The sequence below is a fragment of the Teleopsis dalmanni genome, chromosome 1 (assembly GCF_002237135.1).
Source record: "Teleopsis dalmanni isolate 2A chromosome 1, ASM223713v2, whole genome shotgun sequence".
Classification (NCBI taxonomy): Eukaryota; Metazoa; Arthropoda; class Insecta; order Diptera; family Diopsidae; genus Teleopsis; species Teleopsis dalmanni.
Window position 1 is genome coordinate 15,248,229 of NC_051846.1, and position 16,732 is coordinate 15,264,960.

The window sequence follows — 16,732 nt, forward strand, 5'->3', positions numbered from 1 at the left end:
TTTTAATCGCCTTCGAAGCAAAACCGCTTGTGAAGTCTTTAAGGACCCTAATCATAAACTCGTACATATAAAAACTTTAATTAAGCTGGAAACCCGTTAATTACGCTCACACGAGCAAATAAATTGCAAAACTAATTTCCTTCAAATTTAGCAATTTTTCCTAGTTGCCAATTTCTTGCTCTGATGAAGTTAATCAATTCTGGCTAGTCAGCCAAGGATTATTAATAAATCGTTAACATTTGGCGTTATTGGTAAAAATGTATTTAACACCAAATGAATTAGTTTCCATAAAGTCCACTTAAATGAGTCGTTGTCATCCTTTGTCTTAACTCCGCATGCCCTCTTTCATAAACTAACCACATTTGTTCGTATACAGCCCCACTCACTTAACTCACCCAACTCAGTTGTAAGGCCTTTGGGGCTATATTTAGCTCTATTCGAGTAGTATTGCTCTCTGTTGACCACTTTGCGCTCTTACCAAACGCCATGTGCTTCTGCTGGCACTTGCTGTTGCCATTGTTAACAGCTGTTAGCCTCGTGTGGTCACTTCAGCCACCAACAAAATGCGGCTCAGCTGCGTGTGCTCTGGTCATTTGTTTTCCGAGTGTTCAACGTGCGACAACTTTTGTGGCAAAATCGGTCAGTGCGGTTTTTTGTCACACAAAAAATATTGATTAACTTCAATAAAACAAAAAGTTACTTGCAAACATTTTATTCGTGTGAAAATGACTTAGAAAATAAATAAAATTATATGAAAAATGTGGAAAAGCCTGGAAAAGTGTTAAATTGTTTTTTATCATTTTTACTCGCTACGAAATATACGTAATGCAAAATATTAAAAACGGTATTGAGCACATAAGTCCAACGCACTTCCTTACTACTACTACCACTAACGACACGAGATCTATCCAATCTACTAACAATTCTGTTTCGACTGCGGCTATACGTCCACAGAACTTCTCCTTTGCCTCCACATACGCCACCAGCCGTTTCAGCTTAGCCACTAACAACAAATTCGGCAATTCACTACCATTAGGCAACTACCCAATCAAGCCTATAACTTCTTTCACTGTCTTGAATAACGAGGAGTTGCCCTACAATCATAAGCCCAACGCCATAGTGCGTCCTCTACAACGAACTGAAGACTATTTTAACTTGTCTAGGGCACAACATGATCTTTCCACTATTGCAGGCGAAAATAGCGCTCAGCAGCAATCTGAGCCATCAAGTAATTCGGTAACACAACCTGTACAGATTGGAAGTGATGTGGACAAATTTACCGAGGAATTGAATCGCAAACTGCGCTTTCTACGTCAGCGGGAAAATCAAGATATTTTGTATAAATCAAAATATGACTCACGAAACGTAGGAGAATTTTCTTTTTTGTATTTATTTTACATGATTAAACACGACACATTAATTTTCTTAATGGAATGTCACACTATATACAATAAATTGAAAATGTGCAGAGCACACATTATGTGAACAGAAACTATTAGTTCACATCTCCACATTTTCGCTCCCATAATACAAATACATATCCAGAAGTTAGTAAGAAAAATGTTCAAGTTAAAGGCAGATATGTGTCTATATGTATATGCACTACACTATTCCATTTACATACAAACAAGCTTTCCTGATTGAAAAGGAGAAGGGTATTAAGTATAAAAAATTTCTTAGACTTTAGCTACGGTGTCACAAAACTACTTGGAATATCTTTTTGAGTCCTTAAGTTGTTTAAGAACTAACTTCTGAAATGATTTGGCACCAGAACTCAATAACATTAAATTTTTTCTACAGAATGTGTATATAGGATAAGCAATAAGAAATCATATTTTTTTGGTCTCATTACTACAGTTCAGTTCCTTTTTTAAATATCAAATTGACTACTTCTTGATATGATATATTTTTCTGAACTATAACATTACGTAGCGCATAGATACGCACAACTATTTTTATACTCTTGAAAAGTTCAAATTCCACATCCGGGTCTAGTTTTACTTAAAGACAGTATATTTTATATGGATTGAAATATTTATCACAATGAACTTTCATAGCCCAACTATATTAGCGTCAAATAAAAAAGCCTATCGTAATATTTAAATTTTAAATTCTAATATGAATCAAAGATTGTAAGATTTACGGCCTTATATGGCATAACCTACCCAGAATCAAGTTTTTTCTTTAATTCTCTATATAACAGTTCTAAAACCATCCTGATAGCATGGATTTAAATCTCAATAAAGTGAGAAAAGTGTTGGCATCGAACATGATGTCTACGTCAGGTATCGCTAGTGAATAATACGTCGTTCTGATACTTAGTAATTACTTAGTCATTAAATAAAAGCACAGCGATAGTCCTTTGATAGTCTTGCAACTGTATATAATATATAAAAATATATATTGTTGATAAGTCCAACAAGGCATATTAATGTAATCATATACTGTCTAACCAACATATGACTATCATTTTTCTTAACCTAGCTATCTGTACAAAAACAAAAAGGTCGTTGAATTGGAGAAATCAATTCCGGAATAGTATGTTTTTTGGACTAATAAAATAAGTCATTTAATAGCTATTGCTATTACATATATCGGATATCATAAATACACCTTCACAATTTTTTAATACAAATTATAAAAATAAACTCAGTTGATTTTACCCATTAGCATTGGAGAAGGTTTGGCTTTTATGATATTAATAAGCAAATCTTTTATTCTATTTGTTAAATACGTCTTTTTCTGTGAAACATCCTTTTATTTTTATTCATATATAAGAATGTTTAGATCTATGTATTAAGGGTGTTAGACTGCTTTTTTCAAGTAAACTTTTTTTAACTCCCTGTGTCTCAGTATATATTTAAAATATATCACTGACAGTTTTTATATGATTATATTCGGAAACACCTTAATTATATATATATGTATATACATATATATATATACATATATGTATGTACAAAAACAAAAAGTTTCTTAAATTCCGGAACAGTATGTTTATATATATATATATACATAAGTATATACGTAAGTATATATATATATATATATATAAGTACGTGCATATAAAGCCAACTTTAGTTTCTCATTTCTTCAATCAATCAATTAATGTTTCATTAAACTTTTACTTGAAATAAAACCCGAAGTGTTTTTAATATATTAATATCTCTTATTTTTTAGTGTTAGTATTACTTTCTTTTCTTATCTCCAATACTCTAGAAAAAATGTAAGTTATTTATATTATATATGTGAGAATATTTTTGATTTTATCTTTTTAATAGGTGACTTCTTTATTAGAAACTTAACGCTAATTTATACATCCTAAGTCAACTTTAAGAACTTTAATTAAATTAAAAAAACAAATAATTTTCTCACATATGAGGGGGACATAAGTAGCGTTTATGTGGAATTATAATAAAGAGATTAAATGAACAAAATTCTAGAATTGTTTAATAGGCACCCATAACCTAGTGAATTACTCACCGTTAAAAATAGCGATTTTTATTTATACATTGCAAATAGAAAAGCACATTTTCCACAATTTATTCAATTTTATGACATACCAAGAAAATATTCAAGTCACTTTAATAAAAAACACAACACAAACAACAACAACAACAAAAACCAATCAGAGAACTATAAACCACAAAACTTATCCAACCATACAAAAGTTTCGTCACATCGCCCATTACATACCATTAGACTTTTTACAAAAACAAGAAAAAAAAAAGAATGAAAATGAACAAAAAAATTACAGGGCAGCACCGGTCAAGAATTGCTCAACAAACGACCACTTTTCATTACCACTGTCCCGACGGGTGTATTTCTGCCACCTCCAAAGGAACTACCCTTACCAGCATTTCTTAGACAACATGTGTACGCTTATTCTTCGCATCCTGTTGTTTTGAACAACTTCTACACCACCAACAACAACATTAACAACAACAACATTAACAACAATAACAACGACAACAACAACAGCAGCAGTCACTTTAACAACAATAGCAGTAGTAACAGAAACTTTGACGGATATTCCAAGGACAAAGTTCGTAGTAGCACAGCTCCGATCACCGCTGCAGATAAGGATTTGACGACAAATGCACACACTTCGCGTGCTCGGACCAACGCCAAATCCACCATTGCCGGTGAATACAATCTAACAAAGCAACAATTTTTACAGCAAATAGAAAATCGCCGCTCCAAAAGGTAATAAACTACATGAGGACGAAATACGAAATACGAAATGTTCCTTAAAGGATTTTTTGTCCGAAACACTTAAGTCATTTGCATTTAACTACCCTGGCGAAGTGACTAAATTGTATTAATTAAAATCGAATTTATATAGATTCTGAGGTGTTGCGAATAGGGTCGAGTGAATGCAGTTTTATGTGGTACTAGAACAAACATTTATTCTTCATTCCATATATGGGTTTGTGGAACAGAGTAATTAGAATATTATTTAAATTGACTTATATTAAAAATGGTGCTTTCTGCCCTCCCATAATGTGGTTTGCTTTCTATACAAACCTCAAAACTACTCATGTGAATTATACATTTTGTACTGAATTTCATTTGAATACCTTTAACCGAGAACGGATAAAACTCATATCCTAGTGCTCAGTTTATATAGGACCAATAGGAATAGTGGTATGATTTCGATCAATCGGACAAATGATCAAATGATCCGCTTCTAAAAAGTCTATTTAAAAAATCTCATTGAAATATCGCAAAAACTAAGAGAATAGTTTTAATGGTCTTAGAAGTAGTCTACTTCAACATAATGAAGTTGTCACACATTAAGTTCAGTCAGTTCTTGAAGTTGACAATGTTTGGCCCCAAATTTGGAGTGGTTCCCGTAAGCCGATTGGACTCAAAATGCATCAAAAGAAAGGGCAAAAAAAAATTTAATTTCAGTATCTCTTCTAGTTCAGACAATACCGAATTTTGATCGTCTAATTTCTTCTTTTGACACACTATTCGTTGTTCCCTTTAATGATTCCTTTAAATCAGTGTTATCTTGATTTTATAATAATCTCTTAACCTTCACTATAAGGTTGTCAGTTTTTGCACTTTTGTAGAGTAAAAAATGGCATATACGGCAATGGTCTCCGATCGATCTACCCAAGACCAATAGTATAGATTAACATATCAACAGAAAAAAAAGAGAGTTGCGGGTTGAAAAAGTTTTTGTTTATTTTATATACATATAATTTTGATCCTTAAAGCTATTGCTATAGTTTTACAAAAAATTTAAAGCAAATAAAACACGAAGATAACCCAGCTGCCATTTGCATTATTTTTCGTACAATTCTACAAAAAAGTCTTGGGTCACCATATGTCCAAAGTATTGCATGAGTACTGTATGGTAAAGCTCTGCGTTTCGCGTTTAATAGTGTGGTTGCTCAGCTATATTTCCAACTCATACAGCAGCATGAATTTTTTGCACGTGTTTTATATATGAATCCTTATTTAGGTTTCTTCAGATTTCATTTATTACACGAACTTCCCGGATAAGGGCGTCACAAAAGTTTTAGATTCTGCTTTTTGTGTAGTTATCAGCAGAATTGTTGGTAGAGTATTATTTCACACTTAGCAAAATGTACTGGCTTTCTCAGTTAGAACATCGGTGGTCTTAAGTGTTTTACTGCTATTCCTTTAGTTTGATCTGCATTTATATATAAATCGATGTTAGTTGCTACGGTTTCACAATCATTCTATTTAATTATTAATTATCCAATTATAAGTACGACGAGATGTAAGTCTAATCTAAGTCTGCCTAATATGGATTGATTCTCGATAGTAGTGTTTTATTGACTGAGAAGAAGAAAACTCCAATATTAATTGGGTCGCCAAATTATAGCAAAGAGAAAATACAACCCTAACACCGGTTTGGCTTTTAAAGAGCTTTTTTAGTTGACCAGTACATATAAAAGAAATACAAATTTTAAACTCAGATTTGATGAGCTTCTGTCTACCTCTAGACCTATCCAGATGGCATTGTGTTCGACAGCAATAAACGCTTTCACAAAATCGAAAAGAGCAACGTTATGTGTTGCTTTCACTGCTTATATGGCCGATGCTAGATTAGTTTCACGAAAATTTTGTTTGTGCTGTATACAATCTTCCAATCAACAAGTTATAGTATTCGATTTATAATGCTTAAACTGAAACTTCATCATCGATATTTTCGACGATTGGTTTTGTAATTTGGCCTTTTTTTGTAAGCGTAGGTTTTAGCTCTGAGGATATCAACCTCTAAGCATGGGATATCAGAGGTGAAAGGCTGCGAAGGTGTAGACATTTGGTTTGTTAATATTAATGGGCAATATTAATATATAATATTCACTCCTGCGACCTTACCGATTTTTAATTGTTGCAGAGTTCCCGGTTTGTTTCAATTTTTAGACTTGTGTTAGATGTTCAATAAGGGGACCAAATATTTTAAAACAATTGTTTCCATTGCAATGAATTTAAAATGCATGAGACAATAATTAAAAATTTATTTTAGTCCATAATTTAATCGGTTGTCATGTAACGATTACACTTACGTACATATGTACATTCACACAAACATAACATATGTTTGTGATATCATTAGAGGTACAGTAAAATATTCAATAAAATAACTGAATGGACAGAGCATAGGTTGGCCTCAATTGGTTGGTCATGCTATGCCTTATTATGAACAGCGATAAATATTTTCAAATGAAATCCATTGATTGCCGTTGTTCTAAAAGTTGATATCTGAATTCGTAACACTGAAAGGCGACCATGCAGAGACAATGGTAAATGACATCTATTAAACGTTATTCCACATGCAAATACGACAAATATGAAACGAGCACAAAAGTGGGGTAGGTCTAGGGTTATTAAATTTTTTATGTAACCCAAATTCACATATGGGCACATTTACAAGCTTGTTAGAGGTAGGAGTGACATAGAACGTAAAAAAGTTCATACTCGTAGCAAACAAAAACTGTAAAGGACCCTGTAAACTTTTGCGCATTCTGAAAACCACACAAATTTGTTGCATTTATTTTATTCATTTTTTTTTTTGGTTCTCGAGTTTTGTAGTTTATTTCCTTAAGAACTTCAATGTAACTTCCTGTCTTTGCGCTACTTAAGTGCTTTTAAATGCAATACTTAACAAAAAATTAAAAGAAAATAAAACACAAACAATCCAAATTTGCATAGGTCACGAGTTCAGGTTGTTCGGACTTCAGTTTTTCCGTTTAATATCATTTGCGCATTATAAGTTTTCACATGCAAAACAACAAAGAGTTCAGAACTTCCAACTAACAGAAACTAACAGAGACGAACAAAGTAGGGTGCTAAATTAGATATACATGCCTTTGTTTCTATTTCAGTGTCTTATACCCCAAGAAGACAGAATTCCTTCTTCGCTGCGCTACTGTCAATAACGAACATTCCCTAAGTAGCTGCTACTTAGGTTTTTACGTCTTCAGGTAAAGGAAAATTCAATATTCAACAGAATTATCCAAGTCTAATTGTGAGTCTTACCTACAGTGCTTCTTCTTCTTCTTCTTCTTCGTACTACAACCAATGTTAGTAAGTCTAATAGTACATTTGTGTTTCCACCAATGTTTGCACTGCGGAACAAAAACAAATCTGTGTAATCCTTTGTTACTTCAATCAATTTTATGCAAATTTAGTATCCTTATCGCACGTGAAATGCACTATTTTATTGCAAATCATCCATTCTAGAGCCTAAAAGTCTCTAAAAGAAAAGTATTCAGTATTTATGAAGTTCGAATGAACAACTGAAAGGCATTGACCTCTGACTTGATGCAACAATTTAAAGATTCGACTTTTTGAAAAACAAAACATTTGTGAACACATTTAAGAGTACATACATACATTAATACATGTGCGCATATATATAAAATTCTATTTCGATTTTTATTCAATTTCAGGGAAGTACCACCGCCTTGCGAGCCCTTTAAGAATGTTATGGTCGATAAACGCGTGTGTAGGGGAAGTAATTTTGCTCAAGCTCTTATGGTAAGTACTGAATTTATTTTTGACACATTAGCTTCGCTCTTTAAAATCTTGTTACTATATATATGTTTTTTTTTTAATCAAAGTAAATTATTACCTTTGAGAAATACTTTCTCCGAGCGTATATTAGCGTAAATAATCAGAAAACCTTCACCTTATCGCGTCGAGAATGCTATTATATATTAATTCATATTAATCCCAGTAGTATCGCACATTTTGTCGGAACTGTCGATCAGCATGTAGTCCTGCCTATTACTCCCACTCTTTTTCGTATATAATCAGTTATAATAATTCAATTGATTCTTCGAATATTGTGAATACTACTCCGTTCACTTTGTTCAACTTATAACTATAATTCATAAAGCAATAATTAAAGAGAAGACATTCTTTAGGCATACAGAGTTATTTTGCCATTTATTACCTTATAGGAACTCTTAAGTCCTGATATAAAATTTACCCCTCAATAACCATAAATGGTAATTAATACTTATTAAATTTTAAATAGACTGATTGGTTTCTTGTGAATGTCCTGTGGAGGTCTCTAGTTGAATATGGAAGAGAGTTAAGCTTACCTACTAATAAATTATATTGGAGTCATGCGATATATTGCACGTCTATTAACCTAGAATGAAACTTTCACCATCCCATAGTTGAGAGATCAGTTGTTTTAAACCATATCAGAATGTGTCAGACAGTATTGAATGGTTTTATAACCATTTGCAAGAACTCAATTGATATATCTGAATTATTAAAAGTTTTATATGTACAGATATAAAAAATTTGAAATATATAATTTTGAAATGATTTTCAAATAACTTTATACTCTCACACCGAGTAGCCTTTATTATTTTAAATATTTTTTTAACTTATTACCTAATGGGTTCTACAAATGTCTTCTAGTTAATTCCAATCCATACTATTGGAGGATAGCATGAAAGTTATAACATCTTCTAGTTAATTTTAATCCATTCTATTGATCTAAACTTATTAAACGATCAATCAAATGTTGGTGTGGTTTTTATTATTGTGGCACATATATTTCCCAACTTCTTGAAAAAATCTCGATGACGAGAGTCTATGGTATGTAGACCCGTCTTATATGTCTAACTTCTCATAGTTACGTCATTTTGATACCTTATGTATAACATGAGCCCCTGCAAAGTATTAGATTTCATTTTATTTTTTATAAATATGAAACTATGGTTTATTCTTAAACCTGAAATAGTGTGAGTTTTTCAATAAATTTATTTTATCTTAATTATTCATTGTGCCTCCCTTTAACCCCTTTTTTTATTTTATTACAATTGCTTAATTACAACTGCTTATCGTTTGCAGGAAGATATTGATCCCTTTGATAAACCTGCTAACCTACGTCGGCGTAAATTAATAACTTCTGTTATAAATCGAAAACCTAGAGGTGTAATCGGTACACCTCCACCTGTTAAAGGCCGAAAACATGAAGTTATACAAACTGAAAAATATTTAGAGGAACTGTTTACACGCCCGGTAGAGATGTCGATTCAAACTCAAACAGACTTGTTTTTGGAAAAACCACTCGAGCCACCATACAGGCCCACAAAAGTTGGAATAGACGCTGCAACAGAAATTGGCGATGGAGAACTATTCCATTTCGATGCTGAAGCTCAACCCATTATTGAAATATTGGTGGATTCCTGTATAGAACAAAGTATGTTGGAGGTTGCTCATGAACAAGAGCTGGAAGCAATGCGTAAAAAGCAAGAAGAGTAAGACTCAATTAATTCTCATCAAATCTTATTCAAAAATATGTATATCCAAAAATCTATTTTTACAGATACCTTGCGAAACGTGAAGCTGAGTTAGCAGAATTACGACGTCTTGAGGCTCAAGAAATGCGTTTACAAGCTGAAAAAGAAAGACGCTTGCGACAAGAGAAATTGGCTAAAGAAATGGAGAATGAAGTCCAAAAAGGTGTTACTGCTGCCAAACTACTGCAAGGACATATTGCAGGCATATTGCCAGAAGTATTGGAAAATTTGGAACCAGCCACTGATGCTATTAAAAAAGAACAACTTATGAACTCAATATGTCCATGGTTAACAAAAGAAGTTGCAGAAGAAGTTGGCCAAATCGTTGATTCTCGCGAAATTTTAACTGCTATAATACAAGAAATTATCAAGCACCGTGCCTGTGTTTATGCAGATTATTGCGAAGAAGGCCCTGAGTCTGTATGCAAATCAGGTGAAGAATGCGAAGACTATGTAACATGTGATGTGACTCCTGGACCAGACTTAAGTGAAAGTTGCAAGGAATCATCCGGATTTGAGGAATCTGAAGGATGTCCACCCGGAGTGTGATAAATTTATTTCAAAAATACACATTACAACTTTAAGAAAAATTTATTTTTATTAATGTTTTGGAAATATCTTTCTGTTATGTTGAGAATCTATGTATTTTATAGCTTATTGTCTAAAAACAAGGCAATTTCGATTTATAAAATTAATAGATCCCAACATAATTGTAAGATATTTTACAATTTTAAAGGAACTTTAATTGCTAAATTCCATTAAATGTCTAAATTGTTATTTTATACGTTATTATAATTATGAAAACCTATAGTAAAATAGAAACCAAATTCCAAAAAGATAATTTATAAATGTTTTCGTACAATACGTTCTTTATGCCCTTTAGAGTTATTTGAACTGAAAAGGATTTGAGGTATTAAGAAAAGTTCTGTACAGGTCACTGTAAATTAGGAAACCATGCTAGAAGATTCGGCGACTCAATACTTTAGGAAATCCCTTTCTTGAGGATCTTGACCATCTTACAAGACCTGACACTAAATACCATTCGCCAAAGGTAATTTTAAACCCTGAGTTTTTCCTATATATATGGCAACACAATGGGTCAATAGGCCTAAGTGGATCAACTAGAGAACGCCTGTAGAACCTAACCTAACCTAACCTAAGGAGAGTCTTAAAAGTAGACTCTATAGATAATTTAAAAAATATTAAGCATTTTCTGTTTTTTTTGAATATTTTCAAAATAACGTTTTGCTCTAACAGACCACCAAATTAATTTTTATTAATGTTTAATAAATCAATTAATATTAAAAAATATAGCTCTTAATGAATATTACCAACGCATACATATATGTATATATACATGTATACATTCAACACAACACAAAAACAACATGGGATGCATTAATAACAATAAAAGTTGTTAGAAATTTAGATGTTAATAAATAAAATTTTACTTAATTTTACGTACTTAACGTACTTAATAATACTCTAGAGCTGCTCGATGTTCTTTACCTCGCCTATCTACTAACCGCAAATTATTTTCAACGGTCAATCCATGTGTGTGTCTATGTAAAGTAGAATCGAATCGTGTCTTTCCATATTTTCTTATTCTGCTATTAATTGCTAATAATATAACTGGATTTTCATATACATGTAGGTATGAACGCACTGAACGGCTAATCAACTGATATTATTTTTTAATTTATTAAGTTTTATTAAAATTAATTGAAACTTAAATTAATTCTTTCATATCATGAAAATTTAATTATATTACATTCTTATAGTTTTCTTCTTTTCAAAGCTTTTGATGTTTTAAAGCATTTCTGGGAAATAATTTATTGCAATTTTAACGATTGCAGTACTGAATAACGGCTTACCATTTCAATCAAAAAATCCCAAAAAATCTTACTTATACTTTTCTTAATTATAAACGTTTAATAAGTACTTATATTCTTCTAAACTATTGATATATATACAAGCATTTTATTTAACATGCATATAAACGGTAACCCTCTTAAACTTGAGCAACTGAACTATTCTTAGATTTTAAATAAGCAATCAGCTGTTCCTGTTAACTAAGTTTCTATTTTTATGCAAATAAAAATACATTCGAAGCATAGCGAAAAAAACTGTAAATTTAAGCTAAATACTTTTCATCCTTTTAATCTACCATTAATTTTAATGGTACTATAACAATTTAAATGAGCGCTGATAAAGGAAACTAAAATGACGTTTACACTGGCCTCAAATGACTAATTTGGGTCAAAATGAGAAGCAAATAACTGATTTCTGCATACAAAATCTAATGGGCGCAAATGAGATCCACGCTCGCGCAATGGGTCTCATTTTATATAAACAAGTTCCAACGAGTTTCAAATGAGTTCCAAATGCAAATGAATACATTGAACATTCCCTAAATAAAAGTTTTCATGGCATTTTGACAGTTCGCGAAAGCTCTTTTTGACATATTCGCAAAAAAGATAAACAAATATTTGGTGGAACTACTACTTTCCAAAAAGTACTTAATCGAAGCAAAATATAAGTTTTCAGTTTATATTGTAAAATTTTAAAGTATATTCTACCTTCATCCAATATTTTTTGATACAGGCCAAAAATCAAATCAACAGACACGTTGACAAATCAGCTCTTTGAAATGAGAACAAAAGAGTAACAACGATTGTAAACACTTTCAAATGACTGATTTAAAATGAATCATTTGCGCCCAGTGTAAACGCCATATAAATGCCGTAGTATAAACCACATGAACGAACAAAACAATTACGTTTCCATAAATATTAAAATCTAGTAAAAAATTTGATTTGGCAGTGCCGTCAAACTTGACTAAAATAAAAACTGAAAGGTTTCGCTTTTAACTTCTGAATTTCATTAGTATTAGCAATTAATGATAATTTTTTCTAGAAGTACATAATGTCTAAAATATTTACTCCTGTAAATCAAATTCGACTCACAAATGTAGCTGTGGTGCGTCTTAAAAAGGCTGGGAAACGTTTCGAAATTGCGTGCTACAAAAATAAAGTGCTTTCTTGGCGAAGTAATACGTAAGTTTATAAATTATAACATTTTAATAAAGTAATTCAAAAGTTTTTTTTCAGCGAGAAAGACATCGATGAAGTGCTACAAACACACACAGTCTTTACAAACGTTTCAAAGGGCCAGGCTGCCAAAAAGGAGGAACTGTTGAAAGCTTTTGGCAAATGCGATGAGACTGAAATATGTAAGGAAATCCTAGCCAAAGGAGAACTACAAGTGTCTGAAAAGGAACGTCAATCTGTGTTAGATACTCAACTTAATAGCATTGTTAATAGCGTAGCAGCACTCTGTGTTAATCCAGAAACTCGACGTCCCTACCCAGCTACAATAATTGAGAAATCACTACGCGATGCACACTTCTCGGTTAAAACTAATAAAAACACAAAACAACAGACTTTAGATGCTATTAAATTGTTGCGCGAGCATATGCCAATTGAGCGCTCGCGCATGAAGGTGCGTGTTTCTTTCAATGCCAAAGAAACCGGCTCAAAATTTAAGGAAACTATTACAAAACTTGCAACAACTGTTGAACATGAAGAATGGGAAGAAGCAACCTTGCACATGACGTTATTAATAGATCCTGGGAATTATCGAGTAATTGATGAGACACTACGTAACGAAACAAAAGGCAAAGGACGCTTGGAACTGCTCGAATTAAAAGAAGTTGTAGATAGTGAGGAATTGTTTTAATTATATATTTCTTTTTATTGATTATTTTTATAATATATGTTTATACATATGATTAATTTGCACAGTAAGTTAACACAACTTTACATTTGTAGATAATTTGTAACCAATGAATAAATATACATAATATGATTATAACAAATATTTAGGAATTCTTCGTTTACTTCTTCTTCTTCAAATTTTCAAAGCGTCGCGACAAGTCATCAAAATCGATGTCATCATTTTCTGGTTTTTCATTATCGCAAGGAATGTCTGGCAAATCATTTGGGACATTCGGAAGATTCGGAATATCTGGGAGGTGTGGCGGAGCACTAGGTGTTGCTGGAGGTAGTTTTGAACGTGGCTGTGGTTTAGGTTTATTTGTGTTCTGCAAATAAAATTATCAAATTTATTTCAATATTGACGTAAATTTTCACTTCAAATGAAAAGCAAGCAAAACCAAAAAAACCTACTTGCAAATTATAAGGATTAATTGATGAATACCGGGGTGGAGGATCATTGTGTGCTTTAGCTCGCTGTTATGCAAAACAAAAACAAAATACTTATTAGAAACTTTTCAAACGAAAACATAACCGAACATAAAAATTATTAAACCATATATAAACCGCATTAATAACCCAAATATAAATAAAAAATATAATTTATGTACTTGGTTAAAAGCCCTTGAAAAAACAAATGTTAGTCAAAATAGTTTTCACTTACTCCATGTCCACACATTATTGCACCAAAATGAATTAAAGTAACACACACGAATAGATTAAACATATATTAGTGACTACACAAACAATTAAAAATCTACGTTTAACCTACCAAAATATTTTCATCTGGACTGTCATCATTCGTTACAGTTGGTGTGGATAAATTATTAGATTCCTTCTACAAAGGGGTTAGGTGCAAAAGCATGCATAGATAAAAGACATAAATATTTTTACGTTCAAAAAAAAATTATGGCTTTATAAAATAATTAAAAATATTCAATTTATAAACATACATCAATGAAATTTGTGTTTAAGTCCTTCTTTTCGTTCGTTGGCGGCATTGATTGCGGAACATTTGGTGGTATGTTGTATGAAAATGGTGGAGTATTAGCATTTGTAGGAATGAAACCTGCTGCACCCCCACCTCCACCACCTCCGTACGGTGGAGGATAGTTAAAAGGCTTAGTAGCTGGTGGATCGGGCATTACTGGTAATGGAGGTACAGCAGGGTATCCAATGAAGCCCATTTGAGGCGGCGGACCACTAGCACCACCTAGATTATTTTTGTCCGATAAATCAATTAAATAAGCTTGTTGACCTGTAAAAAAGTAATAAGATCAATATATTTCATATTAAGAAGTTTCTATCAGTTCCGCATACAAGAGGGGGAGGTTTGGGATACAAACCCCTTTCAAATACTTCGGAATATTTCACATTAAATACAATGGATTTTTTTCATTTAAATGTATTTATATAAATTATTTTTCCAGAAGTCTCCTCTGCACACACTTATTTTATTAGAGACTTGTTATTATATTCAATAAAATGAATCAGCAGCATGCACTTACCATCTTTGCCTTCGTCTTTCATAACTTGTGGATCTGGCTCATATTCAATATTATAATTTCGAGCGATTTCAATTAAATATTTTTCCACCAATAGTTTGGGCGGTGCTTGCAGCTGCAGCTTATGCATTAATTTCTCTGATACTTGGTGATTTCCTGTAGCAGTTCGCGCAGCTTCTGCGAACTGCGGTCCATACTTGCTTATAAATATGTCAGATATTATTTTAAGCTCTGTAACATCACTTTGCAAACGTGGACACACCCAAACTAAACTAGAAACTGCTTCAGCAATACCATCGTCAAGTTCTTTCATCTGCGTCACTAGACCAAAACGAGCCAAGAGCATGTCACAGTACATTTCCACAATTTCCATTGCTTCAACTAAGTAATCCTCGCTAAAATAGAATTAATCATAGAATTAAATATTAATAAAAATTATTATGACTAATCAAGCTGCTTATTACCGTATTATGTGTTCCACACGTATACGGGCACGTTCAGTTTTACCGTTGGACAAAAAATCTCCAATTTCCTTTCGTGACTTTTGGGCCAGTTCTGATTTTTTCTTTTCCAGGAGCTTTAAGCGACTTGTGGCCAAACGAAGATTTGTTTTTAATTTAGTATAATTTGGACCGCTCGAAAACATTTTTTCAATTAATTAATTAAACAATATAATATAAATATAAGCAAATATATGAATAATGTCGAAGAATTTTAGACAAAGTGACTCATTTGGAAATATTAAATCATAATCAAGCTGATTAATGTAAATACAAAGGCAGCATTGCCAATAAGAGAAAAAATTTTCATAATTAATAAAATTAGTTAAAACATTATCAGTTTCTTTTCTAACTTCATTCACTTTCTTTGCATTACAATCAAATTATTTTTACACAAATCGTGTTAAAACCAATAAAGATTAAAATTTAAATGTATGAATCTTATTAAAATTATTGGTAGATATCATTGTTGATCAGATTCCAGCAGTTTTTTCTAAGAAGTAAAATTTACAGCATGAATATAAATATATAATTTATTAAGTAAATCAAATTCACTACGTTTACGCGAGTCTTAAAATCACTTTTAAAACTGATTTTAAAATTTGTTCTTAGAGCGTTTACGCACAAGAATTAAAAGCAGTTTTAAGGTAGCTGTCAATCAATCAGCTGTTTAACAGTAAACAGAAATGTTGATTTTAAACATTTTTAAAATGAATAGAGTAAAACTACAAACTGTTTTACTTTTATTGCAAAAAAAAATATTATAACCAGAATTGTAGAAAATAATAATGTAGCAACATCTCGTAGAAAATTTACAAAATTACGAGAAATGCGATTGCAGCTCTTTAATAAAATGGCAATACGTTCCGCTAATGAGGCTTTAATGAATGTAAGTGTTTTTATAAAGTTTTTCATAAAATATTTAGAATGCATTTTTGTTTTAAGCTTCCACCGCGAATAAGAACTTTTACCAAAAGGAAGAGAAGTTCGGAGTGGTGGGATGTTGAAGTTCTGTAGTTCTATGATGTTGAACAGTGGATTGCTGATTTTCGAATGAATCGACAAATATTTTTCAGGCTTGTAGATTTGCTTAAAGATAAAATGCCACCAGCAGAAAATATTTTCGTTGAAAGGTTGAATATCCCCAA

General features: G+C 32.0%; 3 protein-coding genes across 7 annotated transcripts; 2 read left to right on the plus strand and 1 right to left on the minus strand.

Annotated features, from left to right (window-relative positions):
* The first annotated feature begins 810 nt into the window (after positions 1 to 810).
* On the plus strand, positions 811 to 10,648 carry LOC119677625. The gene is made up of 5 exons (XM_038089060.1): positions 811 to 1,365; positions 3,758 to 4,206; positions 7,935 to 8,022; positions 9,355 to 9,764; positions 9,833 to 10,648. Exons 1-5 carry the CDS (start codon positions 826 to 828, stop codon positions 10,353 to 10,355), a joined length of 2,010 nt encoding a protein of 669 aa, XP_037944988.1. The 5' UTR covers positions 811 to 825; the 3' UTR covers positions 10,356 to 10,648.
* Positions 10,649 to 12,628: 1,980 nt separating this feature from the next.
* LOC119668228 (ribosome maturation protein SBDS) lies at positions 12,629 to 13,551 on the plus strand. The gene is made up of 3 exons (XM_038077674.1): positions 12,629 to 12,663; positions 12,723 to 12,862; positions 12,917 to 13,551. Exons 2-3 carry the CDS (start codon positions 12,732 to 12,734, stop codon positions 13,542 to 13,544), a joined length of 759 nt encoding a protein of 252 aa, XP_037933602.1. The 5' UTR covers positions 12,629 to 12,663; positions 12,723 to 12,731; the 3' UTR covers positions 13,545 to 13,551.
* LOC119668227 (IST1 homolog) lies at positions 13,540 to 15,814 on the minus strand. Of its 5 annotated transcripts, XM_038077669.1 has the most exons (6): positions 15,549 to 15,813; positions 15,088 to 15,479; positions 14,533 to 14,837; positions 14,352 to 14,417; positions 13,994 to 14,056; positions 13,680 to 13,908 (listed from the first exon to the last, which is right to left on the minus strand). In XM_038077669.1, exons 1-6 carry the CDS (start codon positions 15,728 to 15,730, stop codon positions 13,702 to 13,704), a joined length of 1,215 nt encoding a protein of 404 aa, XP_037933597.1. In that variant the 5' UTR covers positions 15,731 to 15,813; the 3' UTR covers positions 13,680 to 13,701. The 5 variants fall into 5 exon arrangements, with proteins under 5 accessions (XP_037933599.1, XP_037933597.1, XP_037933600.1 ...); XM_038077671.1 differs by lacking the exon at positions 14,352 to 14,417 and having other exon boundaries at positions 13,540 to 13,908; XM_038077672.1 differs by lacking the exon at positions 13,994 to 14,056 and having other exon boundaries at positions 13,680 to 13,884; positions 15,549 to 15,814.
* Positions 15,815 to 16,732: the final 918 nt, after the last annotated feature.